The sequence below is a fragment of the Anas acuta genome, chromosome 1 (genome assembly GCF_963932015.1).
Source record: "Anas acuta chromosome 1, bAnaAcu1.1, whole genome shotgun sequence".
In the NCBI taxonomy this organism is placed as follows: Eukaryota; Metazoa; Chordata; class Aves; order Anseriformes; family Anatidae; genus Anas; species Anas acuta.
The window spans coordinates 66,488,703-66,514,688 of record NC_088979.1 but is presented as its reverse complement, the minus strand read 5'-3'; the positions used below and the strand labels follow the sequence as shown (position 1 = coordinate 66,514,688).

Sequence of the window (25,986 nt, the reverse complement as noted above, 5' to 3'; positions counted from 1 at the left end):
TGGCTCCTCTCCCCAGCCACCAAGCTGTTGCTGGCATAATAAATGTTAAAATCATTACAAGCTGAGTTTAAGTAAGCTTGTCTTTTTGGGGGGTAGAACAATTAAGAAGACCCACCATGATGCTGCTGGCAAAAATATCCTCCCAGATGCTACGCACAGCACTGCAAAGAAAGCCACACAGATAGCTGGAGAGAGCACAGCTTTCACTGCAGTGCTGGAAACAGTTGTTCCCTTCTCTCCCACGCACGCTTTATATAACCCCTTGTTTGGGAGTCTAATGAGCGCTTGTATAAACAAAACAATGGCTTCCAGCCTTTCTAATACTTCACAGCCTCAAAACATTCAATAAACATTAGCTAGTAAATAAGCAATTTGCCCCCTGAAGTCAAGGAAGTACATAAGCTGTGACACCAAGGAGAGCTGAGGAAGAGAGACTGAGAAAGTGGAAACGGGCAGAGTCTGATCCAGCTGCTGGGGCAGCCTTCACAAGCCATTCGCCTCACATCTTATCAAAGTATTTACTTGGGGTATAGCAGTGTGCAAGCTGGAAATGAACAGGGCTGAGGATATGCTATAAGACAAAATATATGTTCTATTATATATTTAAACTGACAGTGGATTTTTAATCAAGGATTAAGAGCACCCCACTGAAGCATACATGTTGTAAACATGTGCATCTTCAAGAGAAAGACCAAATAGGCTTCCCAGCTGCAGGAGGGAAACAGTATTGGAGAATTAATGAGAGTTCTCTGAAATTAACATGGTTTATATTTTTAATTGTCTTCAGACATTGCAAAAACAACACAGGAATGAATGCATCAGTGGTTTTACATTTCGAAATGCAGCATAAAAGCTCTAGCAGTGAGCACAGAAGCACCATGGCAAGGCATATTTCAGGAATTAACACATCTACAGGTCAGCCCAAATTACTAATGACAGTAGAGCTGCTGGGACTCCTGTGTGCTCCAGGAATGCCCTTCCCCTGCGGATCCCTCCAGACCAGTGTTTTTCCAGGCCGTTCTTGCTTGTGCAGTTGTGCCAAAGATGATGTCTCTCCCCAGGAAGCTTTTTGAGTTACCAGCCTCCAAACTGGCTCTCGCAGTTGCAGATATGAGCTGGAGACCCCAGAGTGCCTATTGGGCATCTTCCTATGTTTGCAGCTTATGGGGCAATGAAACAACACCTCAAGTTTGCCAGCCACCCTGCAGTAGTGCTTAAGTACTTAAGATTTTTGGTAGGAGGTAGTCTATAAGCTGTGCAGAGTTGGAAAAAAAGCCATCAAGTCCAAAGCAAAGAAACTTAACATGCATGAGGCCAGCAGATGCTGCGAGCAGCTGTGTTGACCCAGCAGAGGGAGCAGTGCAGCACTGCAGGAGCTGCACAAGCCCATGCTGCTGCTCGAGCACCCGTGCTGTGGACAGCATCTTGGCTGAGCCAGAAGCCGGTCTCTGAGCCAACACAGCATGAAATGTAACCACCAGCCTGACTGGGGAACAAGGGGCTGTTTTTCTTCAAACACAGCTCATATTGTCAGTGTTGACTGAAACTGCTGTAGAAAAACATCCAGCAGCCCCCCTAAGGAGCTGCTGTTACTTTCCAAGGCAACAGTTTATTACACAGGTCGGCGCTTCAGCATCATTTCACCCTCTAAGTCTCTGGAGAAAGTTGCCTGTGATTACACAGCTCGCAATGGCTGATCTTCAGGCTGCCCTTGAACCAACATTCATCTACCATGCACACTATAAACCACTCATCTCCAGCAATCATAGCAGCCAGTTATACTGGGACTGACCTGATACCTCTACAGACTCTCTAGTTGTCTTTTCATGGCCTTGCCTCTAGTAGGAGCTTGCAGTATACCCACATGCTAGAAGTTTTACATACTGAAAGTCCTCCAACTGGAGGACCACAATTCTTTTTTCCTGGCTTCTCATATTCCATTTAAGCTCTCTAGCCTGCCTATAGATGGAGAAGAGCTCTCTGCAAACAGTTCAAGTGCTCCTAATACCCTCAAGACCAGAAAAACAAGGAGTTTTTCCAAGTTGCGCTACAGAAAGTGGCAGCACCTCATGGATGACTATGGGGCAAACTCAACAAACACAGGCTCCCAAGTCTTGGCCTAGTAGAGTCAATCAGGAGGCAGTTCTCCAAATAACCTTTTTGTCTGAATGGATTAATACATCTGAACATAGTAGACAGTAGGGTCTTTCTGTGCTGTGCTATAAGTAGAGTAATTCAAATGCCTGATAATGCACTTGTAATGTCCTAGAATTTAAGTGGCATCCTGCTGGTGAAGCTGCTACATAAAATCTGCAGCACAAACATGGTACATCCTCACTGGTATTACAATCTAGAGTAAAAACCCAAGAGTGCTTATGTAGCCTTTCAAACCATGTAGCTGTAGGACACAAATGTTGGAAGGTCCTGGAAAAGACTACTTTCTGTATTACCCTTTAATGACGGTAAAACCACCACAGGAAGTCCAGTGTAAGTCTCTTGAGTGCATCTACTTACACCAAATAGTTCACGTCAGACCTCCTCATGGGCACAGTTGTCAGATGAAGCAGACTCCCACACACGTTGAATAAACAGATCCCAGCTACCCACCCCCATGCTTTGAAGACAATAGGCCAGGTTTCCCTAGATAACTGCACTGGAAAGAAAGTGATGCAACAAATATTTTATAGAAGTGGAGAAGACCAACGTGAGTCCATTTTACACGTAGGTATTCATAAAAGTAGTCTGTCAGCTTTCTTTTGAAGGACATAGCAAGATCCGAACTAGCAACCCTGTCTTTGGCACTTCTCAGACAAGCACCCAGATACACATATGAATATAAACCAAAGTTGCCAAAAAAACATGTAGAGGTCCAGGCTGTAGAAGATGCCAGAACCAGCAGCAACACAAGCTCAGGAGCCTGGTGGCAGCTAGAACTCCTGTGACAAGACATTTTTGTGGGGTGGCTTAAGAAGACCATGTCTCTTTGGCAAAAGCTCAGGGAGAACATTAGGTGGCACTCCTCCTTGAGCAATGGTCACACAGGAGAAGAGCTTGTTCAGCTCCTCGTCATTTCTCACAGCCAGCTGGATGTGGTGGGGCAGGATCCTGGATTTCTTGTTCTCCCGTGCAGCATTCCCTGCCAGCTCCAAGACCTCCACTGTCAGGTACTCCAGCACCGCGGCCAGGTAGATGGCAGAGCCAAGACCAACCCTGTCAGCATAGCTGCCTCTCTTAAGGAGCCTGTAGACACGAGCCACGGGAAACAGCAGACCAGCCATGGATGATTTAGTTTTCTTTGGCACAAGGAGGAGCTTGGGGTTTTTCTTGTTGTGTTCAGACATTCTAACAATCTAGTACAAAAGGACAAGGAATTAAACAAAGACACCACCAAAAAAAGCTCTGCATTTGTGTTCCTTCCATCCTCCTCATTCCACTGCCTAATTCCTTAGAAGTCATTTTTCTTTTCTCAGAAAGATTGCTAGTTCTTTCATACTTTTGTCTGAAGGAGCAGATGGGTCTGGCTGCTCCTCTAGGAGCCTGACAAGTTTCCAGCCAAGAGGTATCTACATGCTCAACCAGAGCAGCAGGCTGGCCATCTGCCAGACCTCCAGGACTTTTCAAGAGAGTAAAGAAGAACTTAGGAGCAAGACCCAGCATCAAAGGAGCATTGCTGTTAACGAGATAAGTTAAGCAAACAAGGCTCCAAGATACCCATGAGTGTCCAGAAACCCTGCAGGGAATCCTTATTGAACTTACCTCTGGTAAAAGAAAACAAGAAAGCACCACACTAAGCAGCTTCTATCATAGCCTTGAGATAACCCATACTAGAAATTATTTTTTTTTTCTGTTGTTGTATTAGAAAAATATATCTGCTGGAAGCCACTTCAAGTGGATCTTGCCAAAGGTGAGGGGACCTATTGCTGCAAAGTAACAGGTCACAATGAGGAACAAGACTTACAAGAAACTTAGTTTTTCACATCAGACACCAAAATCACTCTACTCAGCATGCTATGCATCAGACTACTACAAATGCATGAGTGCCATCTGCTTGTGCAGTATTCCTCCCGTTTCAACAAGTCTCTATTACTTGTTACTGACAAAATCTCTGGTATTGAATAGCACTTACTCCTCTTCAATGTGTAACATAAAGCAGCTAGAAGATCAACAGGGGAGGGTTCTGCTCCTGTGTATAGAACTGCTTTTAAGATCTGATCATTAGCTGTTTTTTAATTAACGGGAGGCACCACCCAGATTTGGTGATGAACTAAATCAGATACCAAACTGAAGCCCTTAGAAATAGAAAAAAAATATATTTTTATAGGAGGTTTCTGAAGGCCCTAGGAAAAAAAAAATAATTTTAGAAATAGCCCAGATAAGTAAATAAAATTAAATAACCACCTTAACCAACAGCCTTATACCAACTCAGAACTTACAAAACTCAAGAGCTTACCTAACACAGAGACACAAAATGTCTATTCTTAAAAACAAAACTTTACCTGAATGAGTTATTATCCTTTTCTTCAACAATACCATAACCCAAATCTACTAGACTACACTTCCTACAAAGAGCTGCCCCCTTTTAAACTCTGTAGTGGTAGCCATATCATTAGCACCTCTTCTGTCATTTAATGCCACCTGGGTGAGTGATGATTCAGCCTCTCAAAATGGAAAACAATCAAGGTCACAACACTTGAGCAACTCGATACAGTACTCAAGAGCATGTGAATTTGTCACTATTCCTTGTAGAGCTGCTTAGCACTTTGTCAGCTGATGTTCTCCTCTGAAAACATGCATATTATTTACTGACTTAACGAACGGCAATACCCCTGATTGGCAGTTCATTTATTACAGCTGGAAGGGGGCACAGCTCATCCTGCTGTAGTCATCAAGAATTAAACACAACAAGTCATACCCTGGTTGTTTGTGCTGACAGCAGTGGCCTAAGTGCCTTGTGACCCCACTGCAGAGCCTGAGAAAGCTCAGGACCTCTGGCATTGGGTTGTTTGCATTCTATGGCTTGTCCCCATTTGTCACTTTTTTTTTCAAAGTCATGCATAGTTGTGTTGCAGGTCATAATATGTCCCTTTTAGAGTTCAGTGTAATTGAATCATTATTTGTTTATTTTATTTTTTTTTTTTCAATATGTAAGTGCTGAAGGGTTGAGCCCTGGCCCAAGAGAAACTTTGACTGAGCAGATAGGTTCAAAGTTATCCATCCTCTGACACTGCAAAGCCAGAGGGGTGAGTTTTCAAATCACTCTAATATCTGGTTAATTTAGACATAGCTTAAACTATTGGCTAGAAGAAAGCAATTGAGATTGATTTTGATCAAACAAATACCTAAAAACGGACCTTTTAGTTGGACCAGTGCCTCACCACAGTCTTTGGTGTGCCCACACAGTCTCTGGGTATAAGCAAAGACAAGGCCACACTGCTCCCTCAGTCTTTTGTCATACAGAAAATGTCAGGTGAAGGCATTTCTAGGAGCTGCGTGAACACTGGACATGCCTTGGGGGGATGTTTGGTGCAGTGCAGAGCAGAGCCACGGGAGCAGCACGATCACTGAAACACAGTCCTCTTAGATCAGCAGATGATGCTATAGATGGTGCTATAAATGCCACACTTTAAACTGCATGAAATTAGTACATTCCTTGAGTCTTCCCTCATTACTGCAAACATGTAGACTTTTGCTTGGTTGAAAGAAATAATCATTCCAAGACCTGTTTTCATTTGCCGTGTTCAGATGGAGGAACTAATTTGAGTTTCATATGTTCATTTTTCATATGCCTCCCTTAAAGTTTTTTTGTTTTTTTTTTCTCCATTAATAGGCATAAACACTCAGCACATAGCTGAAGTTGCATGTACCACATCTTTACTACATTCACAAAGCTGCAGATCTGCATTTTTACTTTAGTTGCAGGCTACCCAAGATCTCATTAATTTGCTCTTTAGAAACAGGCATTGAGTCTTCCAATTGCCCACCACCGTAGAAATGAAGGTAGCTGCTCTGCCAGGTATCTTTCTCTCCTGCCCAAGTGTAATTTTGAGACATTTACTTTGCATATCTCACACAGCTTTGATGTCCCTCAGGATCATAAAACCTGACCTGTAGGCTTTGACACATTGATGCTTTGGAGAGGGCAAAGGAGCCAGATCAAACTCAAAACAACAGGCAGATCTTATTCAAGTAACAGTTTGATGTTTTGGCTTCAGGTTGGGAAGCTGGTTCTTATCAGCACTTGTGTTAGATGCTGTGAATTTTGTGAGATAGTGCCTTGGGGACAGACTGATCCTAACACATCTGTACCAGAACACTGGTTTCCCCATCAGCAGGGAGCCTCTGCATCCACTACAAACAGAGAGAAAATCCCAGTAAACCCCTGAAGGAAGGGCTTTGCTTTAAGTGAGTTGGTCAGAAATGGCTTAGGGAATTGTTTGGAGCTGGAGATGTTTGTTTTTCTGCACTGATAGAAGCAGGATGGTCACCTCTACTGGCAGCACAAACACTGTACTGGGCTTCAAATACACTTCCTATAGTCAGTAGGACAAGGGGACAGTGGTTTAGGCTCATGTTGGAGGCTCTTTCTACTGCTTGTAGAGCTGCAGCGAGTATTAAAGCAAACAGTAACTTCTGAAGCAGAGTTAACCCACCAGGTGTTGAACCTACTGTATTAGGAGTTTGTGATGGAAGAAGAGTTCACATGAATGGCAATGCATCGTGACTCCTCTGCCTGCTCCACGACTGTTACTTAAAACATGTTTCTGAAAGTTAATACACTCTTTTTTGAGAGTTATTTAGGTGATATGCTAGATGTAAAAAAGAAAACCACATTTCTTGGATTCTTAGATCTCTGGAAGGAGAGCAGTGAAGAGAAAGGAGAACAACTTTGCTTTCTAGTAATTTTATTAGAAACTTTAAAAAAAAAACATTAAAATTCAGTGGAAAAAGTACAAACAGATAGTCACATACAAAATCAGTGCTAGAGTCCCATCATCCATAAGTGCACAGACCAGGAAAAGCAGGTTTCACTGGCTACCAGGTTGTTCTGCAGAAGTAGCAGCACTTCGGGTAGTTTTCTTTGGAAGGAGCTCGGAAAGGATATTTGGCATAACCCCTCCTTGAGCAATGGTCACGCAGGAGAAGAGCTTGTTCAGCTCCTCGTCGTTTCTCACAGCCAGCTGGATGTGGTGGGGCAGGATCCTGGATTTCTTGTTCTCCCGTGCAGCATTCCCTGCCAGCTCCAAGACCTCCACTGTCAGGTACTCCAGCACCGCGGCCAGGTAGATGGCAGAGCCAAGACCAACCCTGTCAGCATAGCTGCCTCTCTTAAGGAGCCTGTAGACACGAGCCACAGGAAACTGCAGACCAGCCAGGGCTGACTTAGATTTCTTTGCTTTAGATCCAGGTTTGCCAGCCACTGCATTTTTCTTTCCACGTCCGGACATCCTGACTGGCACAGAGAGACAGAGGATTTGAGACCTTTACATTACCCAGGTGCTTGGAAGGGCAAGAAAAGATTACAGCCAGGCAAGTTACACTTCCTACTCTTTCACATCAAGAAGAAAGCTCGTTCTTTTTGCAAGGGAATGGAGAGCTACCCACCACAGTTCATTAACAGCAGAACTAGGATTTTAACTTCTACTGCCCTTTCATAGCCTGCCTTTTGGTGAGAGGCCTTTTCATAAAGCCAGAGTGATTTGAAAAGCTGTGAAGACTATCAAAGCAGATATGAAGAGCCCTAAAAAAAATAATAAAAAAAGTCTCTCTGGTACTTAGTTTGTATTGGAGATTGGGGCACAATGGATCTTCTTATTGAAGACTGTTCTTAAACACTACACCTGTTTTCTCAGATTTAACTTGAGGCTAAGCCTGTCTCTTTATCCAAGAGGAATCTGTATTGCAAGTTCTCCCATTATTTAGATCTCCATTTTAAGTATGAAAAGTGAAAGATTCCTATTACCCGAAGCATCTTACACCTGAGGTACTCCGAGAGGTTTTCAAACAAGTTTCTAAATTAATTCCCTGAGGGACATTCTCTAGCTGCCATGAGAATACTGAAGCTGTTCTGCAGTAGTAAGAGGAAGAATCATCTTGAACAGAATACTGCCAACAAAAATAGACATTATAGCCAATTTAGAATGAAGTCGAGAATAATGAAATTCAGCCCAATTAGAATGGCAAAAATTATTTAAGTATTATTTAGAATCTGAGTAAATCCGATAGTTAATTTTCAGCACAGCTGTAAGATACAAGAACATCTATCACCAGATTAGCATAGCTTTTTATTTAGTTTCTATAGAGAAAGCATAGATATTTAAGAAAAATCAGAATAAGATTTCAGAGGGAAGAATCAAAGCAAATAAAAAGAATACAACCCATAGCAAAATTCAGGCAAACCAAGCCATAGCTCATTAACTCTAATATCAGTCAGACTCCCCCCAATCTCATTTTCTGATTATTCTCATTACAGATGTACTATAAATAAACTTTATAAAAGTTTTTATATCCCAAATTTTTCACTATGTACTATAGATGAAAAAGATATCCTGTTACCTTCGGAAAAAAAAATCTTATTTTAGCCCAGTCTGTGCCTTGCTACAGTCAAAGGCAAGCAAGCCAAATATCATTCACCCTAGCTCTAGGGAGCAGTGCCTTTTTATTAGCAACATTTTCTCCTCATTAGTGGGTCACCTGGACAATTAATGAGTCATTCCCACCTGTGGCTCACCTTCCTCCTAACCCTTGATTTGAGGGAAAAGGAAGAAATACATTATAGACACCCTGAAGTGAATTCTCTGGGGGGAAGCAAGCCTGTCTCGAAGGGCCAAGCTACAGCTATATTTCAGTCTCTCCGTGACAGTGCCAGCTCTTAGCCACTCTGCCTGGAGTATTTCTGTCCGTACACCATGTGTAAAAACAATCTTCTCGTTCCTGCTGAGGCTTGATTTTCAAAAGTACACAGAGGAAATGCGATTTATAAATGCCAAGTATTTTTAGTTGGGTGAGAGAGGTGGAAACAGCGTGTTATGTGTGCCCTAGGCAGAGGGAGCCTTTGGGTGAAGAGGCCAGAGAGACTCTTAGCTTTGCTCATATTGTGTGAACAAAGCCCCATCAAGTGACAGGACTGGGCTGCTCCTAGGGCTTGGGGCTCTTCTTGTAACTCAGGGTTTGCTCTGGGAACAGGGGCTCCTGGTGCTCAGGGTCCTCGGTTAGTTCCTCTGAGTTAACCTCGCAAGAATCTCACCTAACGCAAGTGAATGTTTTCATGCACCTTTCAAACAATGAGAGCATGCTTTGTTTGTGCTCATGTGCTGAAAACTGGCACAGACGGCTAAGCCTTCAGTTCTGCATGCGGGATAGTATCTGTGGGTCAGAGCCAAAAGACTTTCTTCAAGAGGGCCTGCAGAAGACTTCAAAATTGTGATCCCAAAAGCCTGAGCTCAGATGTTAGCTCACTGGAAGGTGCTGTAGCCCACTCCTTCCTGCTTTAATGTTCTCACGTCACCTATAACTGTGGCTCCAACACCACTCAGAAAACTGCATTTTCCACAAGGATGAGCACTCAGTGCACCTAGGCACCAAGCAGAGTCTTCCTCCCCTCCAGGGCCCTGGGAGGTGGGTAAGGGACACTCTCCACTCATCCAAATATTCACCATAATGACTGATGTTGTCTCCAAGCACGGCTGTGGCTATCCATTTCTTTTAAATCGGAGGTAGACTGAGGCGTTTCTCTGCATGATCAGAACAAGCACAATCCTGAGGCCTGTGAGCTGGTTGTGGTGGGGCAGTTTTCTGGGGACCCAGAGCTCAGCTCCCCATTCCTGGATGAGTTTGCTGGCCACCAGGCTAAGGCACAAAACGGAGGGGGAGGCAGGAGCAAGCCTCTTCCACTTCTCCTCTGATATATGATTTTAAGAAGAAAGTCTAAGATCTGCTCAATTCTTTTCAGAGGAAGATGTGCCTATTTTTAGGGAATGGGGTGCTGATCCTAAATGGAATGGTGGAGGCATGGACAAAAACTGTGTGTTAAAAATAGGTAATACATAGTTTAGTTTTGTTTATTTATTTAAACAGAGCATCAAAATAAAAATGAGAGGAGCCAGTGAAGCAATAACACAGGGTATGAACTACAGACAGATGAGAATGGACTCAATGCAGAATAAAGAAGTGTCACAGAGAAAAACTAAGGTAGAAGAGAGCCCCTAAACCCATCAAATGTGTTTTCATGCTTATAGAGAAATATTCCCTATGGTTGACAATTTTATTTATGTATTTATTTATATTTTTCTGTGATGGTGCTTAGTTTGGTTTACATGCTTACGGAAGCACGGAATGGCTGAGGTTGGAAGGGATCTCTGGAGGCCATCTGGTCCAACCCTACTGCTCAAGCAGGTTGTTCTAGGACCAACAGGTTTAGTGTAGCTTCAGGAAGGTGTCTGGTGAGGGTGAGGAGCTGAGGCTGTGCCCAGCTCAGTGTGCTGTCTGCTAGGCATACCATGCCCCAGGGCCACACTGCTTCCCCAGAACAACTTTGGTAGCCGACAAGGACAAGCTAGCCGTGGCTGGGCAGGAGCAGTTGGACTCTGTGGCCACATCACTAGGGTACCCATGAACTTATGTTAGAGCAGGGAGTGTAGGAACTTCTGTTCTGCCCCACAGAAAATGCACCTTCTCTTGCTCCATCACATCCACGCTGATGTTGATTTGAGGGGGGTGAGGAGAGAGTGGGGGCATCTCTGTATGCATCGCTTTATTGTAATTGAATTATTAAGGCTTTTATTGCATTAAAGCCTCACTGAGAGGGGCGCTGGGCATTGCCTGTTAAAGGCAGTGCAGTGCTGGCTGCTCCTGAGGGACCCCGAGGAAATGGAGACCGCTTAGCACCAGCCTCACGCCAGACTCAGCGGGACACTGGGACCTGGGATCTCGCTATGACCAGGAAACCGTGGGATGGCTTTAGGTCCTCCAAGCAGGGAACACCACCAATTATTAATTAACCAGGCTGCGGTGCTTGACAGTAAACCCTCTCCCTGCCATCACGCCGCAGCGCTGGGCGGCAGCAGAGGCTGAAGCAAGGGAGCACGAGAACCCCTCCCAGCCCCGATTTGGGGCCCTGCCACACGCTCAGCCTCCCTCCTTAAGACCAAAACCCTTCGCTATGTCCAACCCTGCCCCACCAGGCCGAGCCGCCCGGCCCTAATTAGGCACTGAAGGAAGCAGCAGCCCCGCTCCGCCCCGCCCCGCTCCGCCTCCCCCCGGCCGCGCCGCGCACGCCGGGACCGGGCCCAGCCCAGCACCGCTGAACCCCGGGCCCCGGCCCTGCCGCCAAGATGCAGGTGAGGGCCCGAGGGGCTCGGGCAGCCGGGCCCGGGGTGCGGGGGAGCCCGATGGGGACCGGGCAGGGCCGCCCCGCTGCTCCCCGCCGCAGCGCGGAGCTCCCTGCTTGGGGCGGGCGGGCCCGGCATGGGCCCCAGCCGGGGGTGCGCGGCGGGGCTCGCGGCCGCCTCTCGTGTTATATTTGTGTTTGCTGTGTTATTTCCTTAAGCTGCTGGTCCTCAGGGGGTTTGGGGACTTGTTTCGAGACAGGGAGGAGCTAAAACCAAGAGGACGAGTGTTTATCGCCGAGTTTTCCTGTTTAAAACAAGGAACTACAGGATAACTTGAATACTCGAGCTTGTCAGCAATACACAGGCGCCTGTGGGCCTTCTTCTTGGGGATTATTGGAGCTGTTTGCTTACAAAAGCTTTTAAAATTCAGGCATAGATTTAAATCTGATCCCTAGCCGTGGCCTTATCCAGCAGTGGCCACGCGTGCTTCTCTCCAAGCGCTGCTGTGGGCACGCCGACAGACCCCACCAAGGAGCCTCAGCCCACAAATAAAAAGTCACAAAGTCACTTTTTTCAGGCCCCTCTTGGGGCCACAAAAAGCCTCAGGAGGGTGCACACTGAATCTCTGATGCTCTACAGACAGTTACTGCTCTATCAGTGCCATAAGTCTTCTGAAAAACTTGCTTCTGCTAACTTCTGGATGTGTCAAAGTGCTTGTTGAACGCATGCCATCCGTTTCTCATTTCTTTGTAGGACCCAGACAAAGACACGGAGTGGAATGACATCCTGCGCAAGAAAGGCATCCTTCCTCCCAAGGAGAACCTCGAAGAACAGGAGCGTGCAAAGGAGGAGGAGCAGCTGATGATCCTTCAGAAGTCTCTTGGTGAGTTTACGTGCCTGTGAGGCAATGTGTCCTTTGCTAAACCTGTAAGGGATACCAGAGATAATTCTTGTGTAGTGTGGCCATCTGTTGCCAGTATCAGACAGATATGTTCCTGAATACGTGGTTCTTCCAGTACAGGAAGACTTTGTTCTCAACGCCAATGCCATGTTTTTATAAATGTAAATGTTTCAAAGCTGAAATAAGAACAGTCTGAAGGGAGTTTGTCATATGAATGCACAAATAAAAGTGTCTAATGAACATGATCGTTACCTGTTGTATGCTTCCTCTGTTATTCAGGCACCCCTGCTGTATTGCATGTCTCTGCTGCAGTCACAGAACTTGAAAGCTAGCTCAGGTACTTCTATGCCGGTGTAGCCAGCCTCAGGCTCAGTTCTTTACATCAATATATATATCAATGTATATACCATTTATATGTATAGAGTGCATAATATTTTCTAAAAATCCAGTAACAATAATATTGCAGGGAAAAAAAACCAAAACACATTTCTTATAGTTAATCTATCCTTAAAATAAATAAATTCTGTTAGACTGAAAGGCAGAAGTTTCTCAGAATGAGATTTTTGCTGATTTGGTATTGCTTCCGTTCTAGTGAAGACTTACGAGGACATGACTCTGGAAGAGCTAGAAGAAAATGAAGATGAATTTAATGAGGAAGATGAGAAAGCTATTGAAATGTACAGGTTAGAGCATTGTACAGAACTTGGTTTTAATAAAAACCGGAGCATGTGGTTGTTTTGTTTTGGGTATTTTGTTTTGTTTGTTTTATAGATACAGATACATGCTATTAGATGGTGTTGAAGAGAGCAAGGATGATCTTAGGCCTGATGCTAGAAAAACTGCAATGTGTTTCTGATCTCACGTGGACCTTTTGAGTGTCTTTAGTAGAACAGTGGAGTTCAAATTCAGTGTCCTTTATTTACAACCTAATTTTGCAGAGATAATGTATGCCCACTGAGTGAATAGTGAAATGGGGACTGTGAGAGCTTTGATAATGGGCTTCAAGTTTTCTAATTTTTTGTAGGAATGACAATAAGGTGCTGCATAGTTATGATTGCAGTGTTGATTTACCATCATCGCTTTCTCTTCTTCATCTCATGATTTTTACCACCTAGTTTGGTGGTGTAGTATCTGCAGAAGAAATGTCTGCAGAGGGCAGAGATGACAAATTCCATTTATGAAACATAGTTGTACTTCTTGTATGCTCATGGCTTTAACTTGTGACGCAAATGTAAGAACATCTGTAGCCTACATTAACTTACTTTTGCTGCTCTGGGGTTTGAAGATGTTTGTAATCTGCCTCTGTAGTCTAGATTTAGACTATAAATGTTTTTCTATCAAAAATGCATCTGTTTTTAAGATTTCTTTCCCATTTCTTGTTGTACAGACAGCAACGGTTAGCAGAAATGAAAGCAGCTCAAATGAAGAATAAATTTGGGGAAGTTTTGGAGATTTCTGGAAAAGATTATGTTCAAGAGGTTACCAAAGCTGGAAAAGGTATATGGGTAGTCCTGCACCTCTACAAACAAGGGTAAGAATTTTTCTGTTAAACCTTTCACTGTCAGTGGCTGAAAATACTCTAGACAAGTGAATAGTTAATGTGGAAGTTAAGGAACTGGTTCTGGAGTTAAAAGAAATACTGAATTAATAATTTCCTTACTGTTGGCTGAAGACAGACAAACTTTGCTCTTAAAACAAACTTTGCTCTTGAAAGGATGTTACCAGGAAGTGGCTCTCATATATACATGTATGTGTATACACACACACTGCGCTGTGTGATTAGTCTTCCTATAGAGATAGATAGACTTCCCATTTCTGCTGCCACGGAAATACTGATCTTTGAAAATTATTCTGGGTAAAGTGCAAAGTGTTTTTCTTCTTAGAAGAATCACTGTGCGGCTTTGTCCTGTTTGCTAGATGCATAAAAACAGAGTGAACAAGGTTTTCTGTCCTGTCAACATAATGGAACATCTTGTTAAAAAGGTCTTATAAGTAGATGTAATTTTCTGGGAAGGTCTAGAAATACTTGATTTTGTTTGTTGTCTCTAACTGCCTCATGGGTGTTTGTTGTCATTAGCTTCCTCGTTTCCAGGAGTTGCTTTTCTTTCTGTTTTACATGTGCTCATGCAATTTCCAAACACCATATCTTGTAAACCTAACTTCTTATATAAAAGGGGGGAAAGTGGTACTGCTAATATATATTAAAAAAAAAAAACAAAAAAAAACCACACACACACACACACACACACACACAAAAACAACTCCAGTGATGCTGAATTCCTTTGAATGCTAGAGTACTGGACAATAAATGTATTGAGAAGTTGTTTCTGGTACATCTGGCTTGCCAGTGGACTGTTACTTCTGACCTTTTTTCTGGTGAAGATTGCTGTCCAATGTGTCTTCTAGTTTTTCTGATGCATATCTGTTCTTGTTTTTTACAGAATTCCACTCTGTGCCTTAATAAATCAACATTTGAATGGGCTTGCAAGAAAGTTCAGAGACGTGAAATTCATCAAAGCTATCTCTACCACCTGCATACCCAACTACCCCGACAAGAATCTGCCTACGATATTTGTCTACCTTGAAGGAGACATCAAAGCACAGTTCATTGGGCCTTTGGTGTTTGGTGGCATGAACTTGACAAGGGATGGTGAGTGTCTGCATCTTAAATATTCCAAAGGAAAAGTGAAAATAATGAACAGTTTTGCTGGGAAAGAAAGAAGTGAAGTGGGAATTAGGAGAATGGAAATCACTAAAAGTCGTGAGGGTTGTTTTTTTTTCCCCTACCCTTTTGGCTTAACGATGTGATTGAAGCTATATTGTAAAAGCACCAGGTGGTTGGGTAGGTCAAGATATAGGTATCTATTTTGTGTTTATGCAAGTATTCACACCTTGTCCTGTGAAGCAAATTTTCCTGAATATATTAAAAGGGCAAGCCCCTACTTTTTTTTTTTTTTTTTTTTTTTACCTGAAAGACTGATCTTGCCACCAGTAGTTCTCTTTCTCTCAAGAGACCCTCTCAAAGAGTTTTTTTTTTTTTATTGTTGTTTTTTAATAAAAGCCTGAGATTTTTGGATTACCTTGCACGTGTGCTGTAGAAAACACTTCACTGTCTGAAATTTCAGAAGGAGAAAAGCTCGCCAGTGAGATCGCTAATTTGAGAGTAACTAACTCCACATTTAGAGGCTGTCTAATTATGCACTGAAGGGAGCAGTGGTAGCAGAACATGCAGTCATCTTTCTCCCATTTCTAACTCATAAATAATTGATTTTGAGGGATCCAAAGGTAGCCGAGCCAGCTTAATTCAGTCATTGCAAAAAGCTAGGTACTGAAATTCTACGCTTCCTTTTATTTTTTTTTATCTTTCTTTATCCCCTAAGTCTAGGTGACTTCCACTGGAGATTAAAGAAAGTGTGAGGTTGTATTCATTAGTCTGTAATGTCTGAAGGAAATTAGATTTAATGATGGGTTTTGCAGCAGAACTAGGAGAGAGGTTTCAACTGAGTGTTGTATTGACTTTCTACCACTTCTGGGAAGCAATCCAATTTCGGTCTATGTAGTAATAGGCCCACTACCAGTGGTGGAGTTTCTTTTACTGTCTTGAAAGGAACTAATAATCAGTGCATGGGGTAGTGGGGAAGGGGTAGATTGCATCAGTAGAGTACATCCCTGGAAAATAGCTAGAATTCAGATGTGTAAATGGAATTGCTACTTTTCTTTTGCCACTCAGCATACAATCTGTTCCCTACGTCTTCTGCCTGTGATGGACTTGCTGTATGATGCAAACAGCTGGAATGTATTGGCAGTAGATGTGCAAACCTGTCCTTATGTGGGTAGAAGGAGGTGGTATTCTCTTTCCCCAGGAGAGCTGCCTTATCTAAAGCTGCTGCTCTGTATCAGTTCTCTCTTTGATGCTCCCCATTGTAATGGGAGCAGGGGGGCACAGGGTGTGATGTGGGTGTGCTGCAGAGCAGTGCTCTGAGCCTGTACTTTGGCTCCGGGGCCTGGGCTGAGATCTGTGCCAGCACTCCTGACTCCTGAAGGGAGAGCGTGGCTGCTGTGGGTGTGGGAGATGGGGCAGGGGCTGGGCTGGGAACCTTTTCTCCTTTTGAGAGTAAACCAGAAAGACAAAGAGCTCTGTATTGAGGTAAACAAGCATGTGCCAAAACGAGTCAGATGTGGAAAAAGCCCAGTTTGCTCCCCTGTATTCATGGCACTCTCATTTTGCTCCATGCAGAACTGGAGTGGAAGATTTCAGAGTCAGGTGCCATCAAGACAGACCTCGAGGAGAACCCCAGGAAGCAGATCCAGGACCAGCTCATGTCCTCGATTAGGGCGTGTGTCCCAACCAGGGAAGAGAGTGACTCAGAGGATGACTAACTCCTGCATCAGCACCAAGGGTGATCCAATAGGCCTGCAGCCAGTGTTCCCATCTAAAGCACTGGAGATGCTCATCGAGATCTTGCTGAACCCCGGAAGAGTGGTATTTCAAGACAGAACATTTATCTAGAAATTTAAAGGTGGTTGTTTTTTTTTGTGGAGGTGGGGAGGAAATTATTGCAATTTCACTTAAGATTCGGAAAGACATTTTATATTATGAAGCTTGAGTAAATATTACTCAAAGGTTTAAAATACAGGCATCAGTAGACACAAAAGTCTCTTGTTATTATTTAAATAAATTGATGACTTTGTTAAAATATGAAATACTAAGTGACCTAAAGCCTAATAGTTTTGACATGATTGTGTATAAACAGCTGGTCTTAAAATGACAGGTTATAGCACAGCTCTGAATTTGGCTTTCTGTTAGTCCATCATGTGTAGATGTTGGCAGAAGGACCAGCACGAGGCCGGGAGCTGTGAGTGCCAACATCTCCAGAGATGCTGGTGATGGCCGTCACCTCCTGGGACCTGCCAAGTCCAAAACTCCCTTTCATGCACAATTATTTGCATAGCAGCAATACCTCCCCTTTTGCAGGGGGCTGGATCTCCAACACCACACTACTAATCAGGAAAGAAAATTTGAGATGGTGGCACTCCAATGTGAAGTTGTTGACTTCTTGCACAAAACCAGAAGTCTGATGTGTTACTACAGTAGTGGCATTGCCAAATGAGAGGGGAAAATGATGTTTGAAGATATCTTCCCATATTAAAACAAAAACAAAAGCCTCAAGCCTCCCATCTTCTTTCTAAAGAAAGCTCTCAATTTGTCTAAGCTTGGGCTAACAAGCTCTGAGCTTTTGCTGAGAAGCCCGTCCCATGGGAATGCTATATTACTGATGGATTCTGTGGGTGGATGGCACAAAATGTAACACTGTTTAAGCAAAGGTTTGTTTTTTAAGTTTTGTGTTGTTTCATAATAACTTCAGCATTTTTCCTGCATTTTATCTCTCCAGTAAAATCTAATATGTAGCTTAAATAACAAACAGCTTCACCTGAAGCTCAAGAAACAGTTACAAGACCCTGATGCAAAGCTTTATCTTTGAAATCTGGATGGGGATTTGGGTTCCACTTCATTTTTTTTGTCTTTCTTTTTTGTATTTTTTGACAAAACAGGTAAAACATTAACGCTGGAAGCAAGCAAAAATGCAGCAGGATAAAAACTGATACATACTGATTATTACGTATTGTACATACTGATGCACTTCTCTTGACATTGGAATATCCAAAATGCTATCAGACCTGGTGGGGTTTTTTGGTACTTACATCTTTTTACAGTCTAGGAAGAGGACAGCTCCTTCTGCCCAGAAAAGCCAAGAAGTGACCCCTATAAAGGATTAACCTACTTTATGTTAAACAGGTTCTAGCAGAAGTCAGCACGTTTTGCTTATTCTTTGCTTGTCCTCATTTAACAGTACTTCTCTTCACGTCTTAGAATGACCTCTGAGCACATCAGTTGGGTTTCTTTTGGAGGAAGCCAACCCAGCCACCAAAGGACATTTGATCCCAAAAAGTCTAGTTAAAGCTAGTCTGAAATGAGACCCTCTGAAACGTGTGTGGAGTGAATGTCATGTCCTCAGCCTCTGTCTCTCCACATCTGCTCTTAGCATTTCAGTTGACTTAATGCAGTTACAGCTGTCATACTCCTCTCACTTTATTTTTGAAGTTTCTCAAACTTTCTAGGAAGGAGAATAACATCTACAGTCTATTTTGTGTCATTGCTGCAACAACTTTAATTTAAAATCAGCTTTTAAAAGTAAGTAACACTTTGGATATATTTCTGTTTCTGTTTAATCCCTCTTTTGAGCCTCTGTAAGGAGGGAGAGTGGCAATAACTCCCTATGTGGGCTTTTCTGATTTTCTAGGCTGTTGATTCATAGACCACAACAGGAGAAACCAGCACTGTTCTGTTCTGCATCCGGTCTTGGCTGACTGTTAGCAGCTCTGTGCCTACGCTTTTCCATCTCTAAAATGTAAATCCATCATCTTGTTAGTGCCTTTGAGGTTCATCAATGGGAAGAGCCAGGTTCTTTAACAAGACTTGCCTAATCTCTTCTCCTCTTCCTTTTGCAAGCTGACGGAGTGTGGAAACCAAGCACATCTTCCATGAAGTCATTATTGTTGCCTCAGGTGTTTTCTAAATGGATTCAAACAAGGCAGCTGTTATCCTTGTATAGTTATAAAGCTTGCCTAGTACGGAGCTTCAGCTTGCTCCAGGAAGGACTTTACCCTAGCTAGCTGATGGGTGATAGATACAATAACTAGTTCACAAGTCCTTCCTGAAAGCAGAGACTGAACCTGGTCAGTTGTCGAAGGCAGCCTTTAGTGGTCCTTTTACCGAATTGAGCTGTGTTCCTGCCCCTCTGTGTCCAGTATTTAATTTAAAATAAATAAATACAAGGGGAAAGTGGGACTTTGGACTGTTTCCTTTACAATCTTCTTTTCCAGTAGGGCCTTAAAAGAAAACCACGGCTGCCTTTCTGTATTATACAGGAGTGTGATGGGATGTGTGGGTGCTGGGCCCACCAAGAGGACTGAGCTCCTGAGGGGGACCGGGGCTGTGTGGAGACATCCCGCTGTCTCCAAGCTGCTTGGCCACAGGCAGGGTGTGCCTATGGATGCTGCTTATGGCACCCCTGCCCCACAATTAGAGGGACCCCAAGGTGTTAGGTCTTTCCTCTGCAAGGAGCGAACAGGGCCTGCCTCCTGGGTTACCCGTGAGATTGGGTGCAGCAGGGGCTGTCTGGGGTCATTCATCAGCATTCAACAGTTCAGGAGGAAGGTGGACAAAGTTTGCCTTGTGCCATCTTTTATCCTGAGATGCTTTTATCCTGAGATGCGTTGACATGCTGGGACATGCCACTGGAAGATGCTACGCTGAACAGTGCAGATGGAGCAGTAGCTAGAAAACAAAAGAAGCTGAATGTTCTGCTGAGACCCACACAGAGCATGATTTTGAATGGTCTCTGAGCTTCCCGGTATTGGACTAAGTGTGAAAATGGCTTCTTGTAAGCTTACTCCTTTTCTTGCCAGTCATGTTTCTCTGCTCAAGGCCTTTTGTAGAAATTAAATCTCTGCTGGAAATGGATAATGAGCTCTGTTTAACCTTTCAGCACAACAGAAGCTATGGAAGCACCCAGTAAGGGGAATGAGCTTTCGTTTAAAAAGGAAGCCAGTTGCTAAATCACGAACCAAACCCGCCAATTAATACACATAGCACAACGAGGCAATATAATGTGAGAAAACAACTGGGGAGCCTCAACTCTCATTTGCGAAGATTTGGGGCACTGTTGCTAAAAGCACTGTCGATATTTTTTGCAGCTTGTCAACAATCATTGTCAGACTGATAATCACTTCTCACCAGTGCATGGAGGCTCTTTTTTGTCAGCTATCCTGGGAGAATCAGAGGCACTGATCCTATATACCATGCTGAGGCTTGTGGAAGTCCCTGTTCTGTGTCCTGCTGTGAGAGAGTCCCTGACTCATCCCACACGGTGGGTGGAAAAAAAAGTAACCGTGGGCCATCGAGAGGTGCAGATGATTTGCCATTAGTGGCCAGTCACTCTGGAGTTTTCGTGTGAAATGTGAGTGAACTTCTAGTAATAAAGAGTGTTTTCTTCACAGTGTGGGGCTGAAATCTGCTGTTTCACCCAGGTTATATGTGCAGCCACGTTAAGTTTATGTCAGGCTGCCCTGATCCAGGTAAGTCACCACTCTGGTTTGACTCTACCCAGACCTGCTTGTGCTGATAATTTGCACTAACCAAGCCATGCCAAACCAAGCCCAGTGTTGTACAAGCAGGGCAAGGGGCAGAGTAAGCGGCCAGCTTTCTGGGTGCTTAATCCCACCACGTTCAGGGTACTGCACATAGGCAGAAGTGTCTTCAGGACTTGGATCTCAGGAGGTGAAAAGAAGGAGTGTCTTGTGAATACCCACGCTGTCATTCCCAGGGCTCAGCTCAGCCATGCCTGGCTTTGGGTCTGAGCCATCATCTCCATTCCCAAATATGCTCAGGTTGGTCTTTGGTTAGCCTTACTGCAGGGAGTAGTTTACCTTAAATGAGTTGATTTACTCTGAAAAAGTTAGGTGTGGGCTTCCAGTTCCTGGGTTGGGGTACAGAATAAAGACCCCATGTTAAGGACGTAACTTAGCACAACATCTGAACAAACATAAATAAGTCTTCATAGAGTTCATGAAGAAAGTAGCTCTGATCTATAGTGATTCCCATGAAACTAAAGCTGTATTTTTAATTTACTTTTTATTATTTTATTACTCCTATATTGCAAGGTCAAGATCACAATAGTTCATTCTCTGGAAATCCATGGAAGGTTTATATTTCACAGGCTGGGTAGCAATATGAAATGAGACTTCTACTGCAAGCCTCAGTAACTTAATTTGGACCAGCTCTTGTTTTGGGAAGGAGGTTAAAAAAAAAAAAGCCACCATTATATGAATCTTTTGCTGCATATTTATTGGGATTGGATCATGTCTGAAGAAACGTCGCTCTTGCTAAGATCAAAGGCGAGTGCTTTCCCTTCTCCATATGCCAGTCACATACTTTTAAATCACCGCACTGCTAAACCTAATCTATTCCCTGCCAATTGTTTGGAATGCCGTACGTATCCAGTTGAACTCATTTCTCATTACAGCCAGCTTTAAATCGCTCTTCATCTCAATCTCATTTAGCTAATTCAGTCATCAAAGGATTGCGAGAGGCATAAAGTATTTTATTGATGCATTTTAGCTTCTTCACAGAATTATAAAAAAATATTGAACTCCTTAGGCCTATTTGCAGGTGGCGTTTGTGATGCAAGGAAAGGCTTCATCCCCTCCCCTGGAAGACGGTTCTGGGCTTCAGATAAGAACCATTAAAAAGAAAATCCAAGCAGTGAGAGAATCACTCCAGACTTGCGGGGGAGATTGATGAACACTCTGACTTGTTTTCATGTAATGCATTCAATCTTTCATTTCCTGACACCGTGCCATTTTTCAGGCCTCCACCAGATTAATTTTAATTTACAGAGCTGACTGAAGGAATTGAGGTCTGATCAGAAATGGCAGATATTAAATATCAAGTACATCCGAGGTCCTTTCCGTTTAACACTTGAAGTGTTAAGTGGGCAAGGAATTGCATAACCTAAGGCAGAACAACCCTGTGTAACAGATGTTAATGGACAATTAATGAGATGAATGTAATTATTCTTATTTGTAAGCCTCTGGATCACTGTATCTGATATAAGAAGTGTATTTCTTCCAGTATATTGAACAGCTTAAGCACAAAATTACTTACAAAGATGCAGCTCATGGATGCAGAAGGTATAACACGTCATAGCAAGAGCAGGTCTTGATTTTCCAGACAGCTGTTGCCTCTCCCCAAAGTAACATTGACTCCTGCTATGGTGTGTGCCATCCTGATCCCACGCCCTTAAATACCCACAGGAATCCTTCCATTAGCAAGAAAGGCAGGGGAACCAGCTGCTGAAATTTTTTACTTGCCTCATTGCAGTTTACCCATCTGCAAAATAGTACAGACCTTCTGGGGGTGCTGGGAAACTTCATCAATTATCTGCTCATATGCAAATGATGTTTGTTTTGTAAAGCTGAAAGTAGGGACATCCTGGATCCTTTCAGCTGAGACCTATTTTCTGGGGTGTAGTTGTTCCTGGGCTTGGGGAATTAGAGGAGCAACTGTGAGGGCCCCTCTGTGGCAGGAGGAGGCCAGCAGTAGAGACTGGTGAAGGCTGACCTCTGCCACAACTCCAAGGCATGGGCTAGTTTCTTTAGCAAGAAAAAGGTAAAAAATTGATGGGATGAATCAAAATTCCCGGCCGGTAAACATCCCCACACTTCTTCAAACCTCTGATTACATCTATGAGAAGTTTTTCCATCTCTAGCGAAGAAGGGTAGAGATGAAACAAGATAAAGATAAATTCAAGGGCTGGTGTTATGAGGAAATTTCAAGGGTATTTGGTGCTGGGATGTACTAGTAGAAGCAGTGTTCTTCTCAAAGGAGGAGCTTCACACGTGAGCTGGAGACTGCACAGAGGATAGCTGGGTAGATGAGAGCATTGAATCAGACCAAAGGGACAAGTGTAGGGCAGAACCATACAAGCTTCAGCCCTGAGTTCAGTATATAACAAGAAAAAATTAAGATAAGCACAGATGCGCTGATCCATAGAGAAATGTCAGGAGGTAGACTGCAAGTAAGTGCCACTACTCATGAGAGCAGTAATCAGGCAGGTTTTCAATAGGTAGAATTGATCATTAAAAAAATCATATCTACTTCAAGCCAGGGAAAGGCACTGCTGTAATATTTACATACTTATAAGCTGCCTTTAGTTTCCTTCAAGCTCAGCAAAGGCTACAAAATGTTCAGGTGACAGGAGCTGCTTATACCCAGTTTTACGAGACACACGAAGCACTGGTGGCACCATGTCATCCGACATATGCTACAGATCCAGCCCAGCTGGTAATGTGGGCCTTTCTCTCCACTAAGGTGTCAAATGTTATTTTCCCTTAAATAGCACTGTAGTGACATTTTCAAACTTAGTTACTGCCCTACTTACGTTCCATTTTAAGAGATATCAGGGCGATTTTAGTAGCTATGCCATCGTTGACTTGGCTGTAGCTGTTGTACTTTGAAGCATGCTGATACGGAAAAGAGAGACGAAAAAACATCGCTTTGTCTTTTTGCTGATGGATTGTACTCCACCACCCATTCAAACTGGGAAAACATAAAAGTATCGTGGCCGGGCAATGCAGTTGATGTAGATGCCATCCTGGTTGAGGCCAAGCAGTTGGTGGGGCTATGCAGGACAAGTCGTCGGACCCACCAACATCCAGGGAGTGCCTGGAGCTGCCTGCTCACCTCCCAGCTTTACTGAGTGAGACAAAACTTACCTGGAGTGCTCTGTTATTACCATACTTAATGTGTTTCTGTGGCTGCCAGCACTTGCAGATAGTCTGTCAGTAAAGGATGTTATTCCAGTTGTTAAAGAACAGTAGGCTTTTGAATAAAAAAGTAGTCCCGATTTTCTACTATTTTATTGGTTTCATTGTGATGCCTCTCTCCCTCTCTCTTTTTTTTTTTTTTTTTTTTTTTTGGTCATGAATTGTACTTTTAAAGCACTTTGCAAGATAAAAAGGAAATTTTTCCAGCACAGAAAATAGTTCAGGTCTTGTTCTCAGTGTTGGAAGACTGCTGGAACAAACTCATCCTATTTAGGGAGACTTTTTCATTCAGGAGCTCAAACTCTGCTTCAGGCATTTTGGAGTTCTCAGGGAACGTGGGAGGGATGAGTAATTCCACGGTGTCACCTCTCACAAGTGTGCCAGGCACAAAGTGACTGCAATCGTGCACAAGATGGCAATGTTCTCCACGAAAAGGACCTCTCTTCCTTTGCTACAGTCAGTGGACTTTTAGGCATAATGCTGGTTTCGGTGAAATATCCATGTCAGTACTTGAGATGCTCAGTTCTGCTGTATGCAGGATTGCAGTCTCCGTGAGCGCTTACAGTGAGATGTGCACACCAGCTGAATGTTCAAACATGTCCCACACGTTTCTATGAGCTTTAGCTAATGACTGTCAGCTTGTTTTTCCTTACCTGGCTCTATTACTGTGCATGAACATGACATTAAATAGCATTAATTTTACATTTTTTTTTTTTTTCAGGAATAATACACCTATTGCCACGTTGGTCATACACACTTCTGATCCCCCCATCACCACAGCTTCAGGCAGCTTGGCCACAAAAATGTCACATCTAAATCAATCCTCAGCAAGAAAGACACAAAATTTACTTGGATCCAAATCCAGTTAAAGCTGAGGAATGGGTTTGGCCTGTATGAACTAGAGCAGCCCCATGCCAGTGCTTGAGGCGAACACGCCAGAGTCTTCACAGGACTGAATTGCGCCAGTTCCTTGTTGGAGGCAAGATCATTTCCATGCCTTTCTGTAGGATGTTCTACTTCTCTTTTGGAGAAAAGCCTGCATAAATAGATAGATTTTATTGGGTGGTTGAGCATTAGGACCCTCTTGCGCAGGAGAGACCACCCCGGCCCATGATGAGTGAAGAAGCTGAGGGCTAGTATCTGTCAGTGGTGTTAGGAAAGACCTGGAAACTTAAAATCAAAGTTTCTATTAGATACTGTATTGGTTTGAAAGAAGGAAATCGATATCCTTCATCCACATTGATTATGCAAATGTGAGACTCCCTTCACAGACCTTTCTCTGCCTTTCTGATCAGCCACAGGAGAACTGCTGGCATGGCATTGCAGGCAGCAGGTGGACAGCCTGGCAAAGGGCACAAGAGCCTCTTCCTGGTCCCTAAGGACGTCCAACCCCTTGGTAGCTACTAGGGATGAGCAGCAGTCAGCCTCCTCGCAGCTGAGCCAGGCCCCAGGATGCTGCCATGCAGATGCCATCGCTGTCTCTCACTGCCACAGCTCTCCCCCCTCGCTTAAGCCATACCGATGCACTGGAGGCAGCTCTTCAGGAAAGCAGCAGGACTTACTTGATGTCTTCACTAGCAAAAACTAGTTTCTAGACACAACGAGGGCACATCTAGGCACAGCCCTGTGGGGCATTTAATAACTGAGAGTTGTGTGGTTTTCTCCTGCTGTAGGATACCGAAGCTCCTGGCAGCGGTAAGCAGAGTGCAGTCCTGTTGTGGCAGAGCTCGGGGACTAGCAGGAGGTCTCACATCTCCCACCAACAGCAGCTATCACTCACTGAGCAGACTAGGAGGGATCATAGCCCTAACATGATACTTCTTCCCAGGCTCTTGTCCTAGCTCCCTGCTACAGGTGGTGATCCAGCTCATCTTCACAGGCTTGCCTCCCTGTTTCTTCCTGAAGGCACATTTGTGCAGGACTGCATTGCTTTGCAATTTTATTTATGATGGAAGAAACTATTCAGAATAACCCCATTTTTATTTTTTTATTTTATATCTCAAGGCAGGTATGATGAAAAGTATCAACCCAGACAGTTTCCAAATCACAGCTGGACTCTGGATGAACAGACTGAGAAATGGCCAAAGAGGAGCCGGCTGGAACTACTGGAGCATGCAGCTTCAAATGTACCCATTAGTTACAAAAGCAGCAGGGTGGACATCTCTCCTTTACATTCAGGTTGGGTGCGTGGTCTCTGAAATCTCAGGATCTAGCCCTGCCTTTTGCAAAGCTATAGCACTGTTGTGTGAGATTTGAAGATCCCGTGTCTTGGTGAACTGGTTACTGCTTGGAAGGAGCATTGTTACTCAGAACAGAACAAATAAATAAATAAATTTCAGGCAATAAGTGAAGCTTGCAATGGACCAGCCA

The 25,986-nt window shown here is 43.7% G+C and overlaps 2 protein-coding genes and 1 long non-coding RNA gene across 3 annotated transcripts; 1 reads left to right on the top strand and 2 right to left on the bottom strand.

Moving 5' to 3' along the window:
- Positions 1-755: 755 nt before the first annotated feature.
- LOC137855891 (uncharacterized) lies at positions 756-4,759 on the bottom strand. The gene is made up of 2 exons (XR_011096034.1): positions 4,497-4,759; positions 756-3,350 (listed from the first exon to the last, which is right to left on the bottom strand). It is a non-coding gene; the product is annotated as an uncharacterized lncRNA (long non-coding RNA).
- Positions 4,760-6,885: 2,126 nt separating this feature from the next.
- On the bottom strand, positions 6,886-8,105 carry LOC137855886 (histone H2A-like). The gene is made up of 2 exons (XM_068680543.1): positions 7,961-8,105; positions 6,886-7,450 (listed from the first exon to the last, which is right to left on the bottom strand). Exon 2 carries the CDS (start codon positions 7,443-7,445, stop codon positions 7,026-7,028), a length of 420 nt encoding a protein of 139 aa, XP_068536644.1. The 5' UTR covers positions 7,446-7,450; positions 7,961-8,105; the 3' UTR covers positions 6,886-7,025.
- A 3,079-nt stretch (positions 8,106-11,184) lies between these two features.
- Positions 11,185-16,883, top strand: PDCL3 (phosducin like 3). Its single transcript, XM_068680533.1, has 6 exons — positions 11,185-11,336; positions 12,081-12,210; positions 12,821-12,911; positions 13,616-13,759; positions 14,670-14,878; positions 16,466-16,883. The coding sequence occupies exons 1-6, from the start codon at positions 11,331-11,333 to the stop codon at positions 16,606-16,608; spliced, it is 723 nt and encodes a 240-aa protein (XP_068536634.1). The 5' UTR covers positions 11,185-11,330; the 3' UTR covers positions 16,609-16,883.
- Positions 16,884-25,986: the final 9,103 nt, after the last annotated feature.

Coding starts and splice junctions, on each gene's coding strand:
- LOC137855886 (XM_068680543.1), bottom strand. CDS start 7,445: ATGTCCGGACGTGGAAAGAAAAATGCAGTGGCTGGCAAACCTGGATCT.
- PDCL3 (XM_068680533.1), top strand. Junction 12,211..12,820: donor GATCCTTCAGAAGTCTCTTG/GTGAGTTTACGT, acceptor CTTCCGTTCTAG/TGAAGACTTACGAGGACATG. Junction 12,912..13,615: donor AAAGCTATTGAAATGTACAG/GTTAGAGCATTG, acceptor CTTGTTGTACAG/ACAGCAACGGTTAGCAGAAA.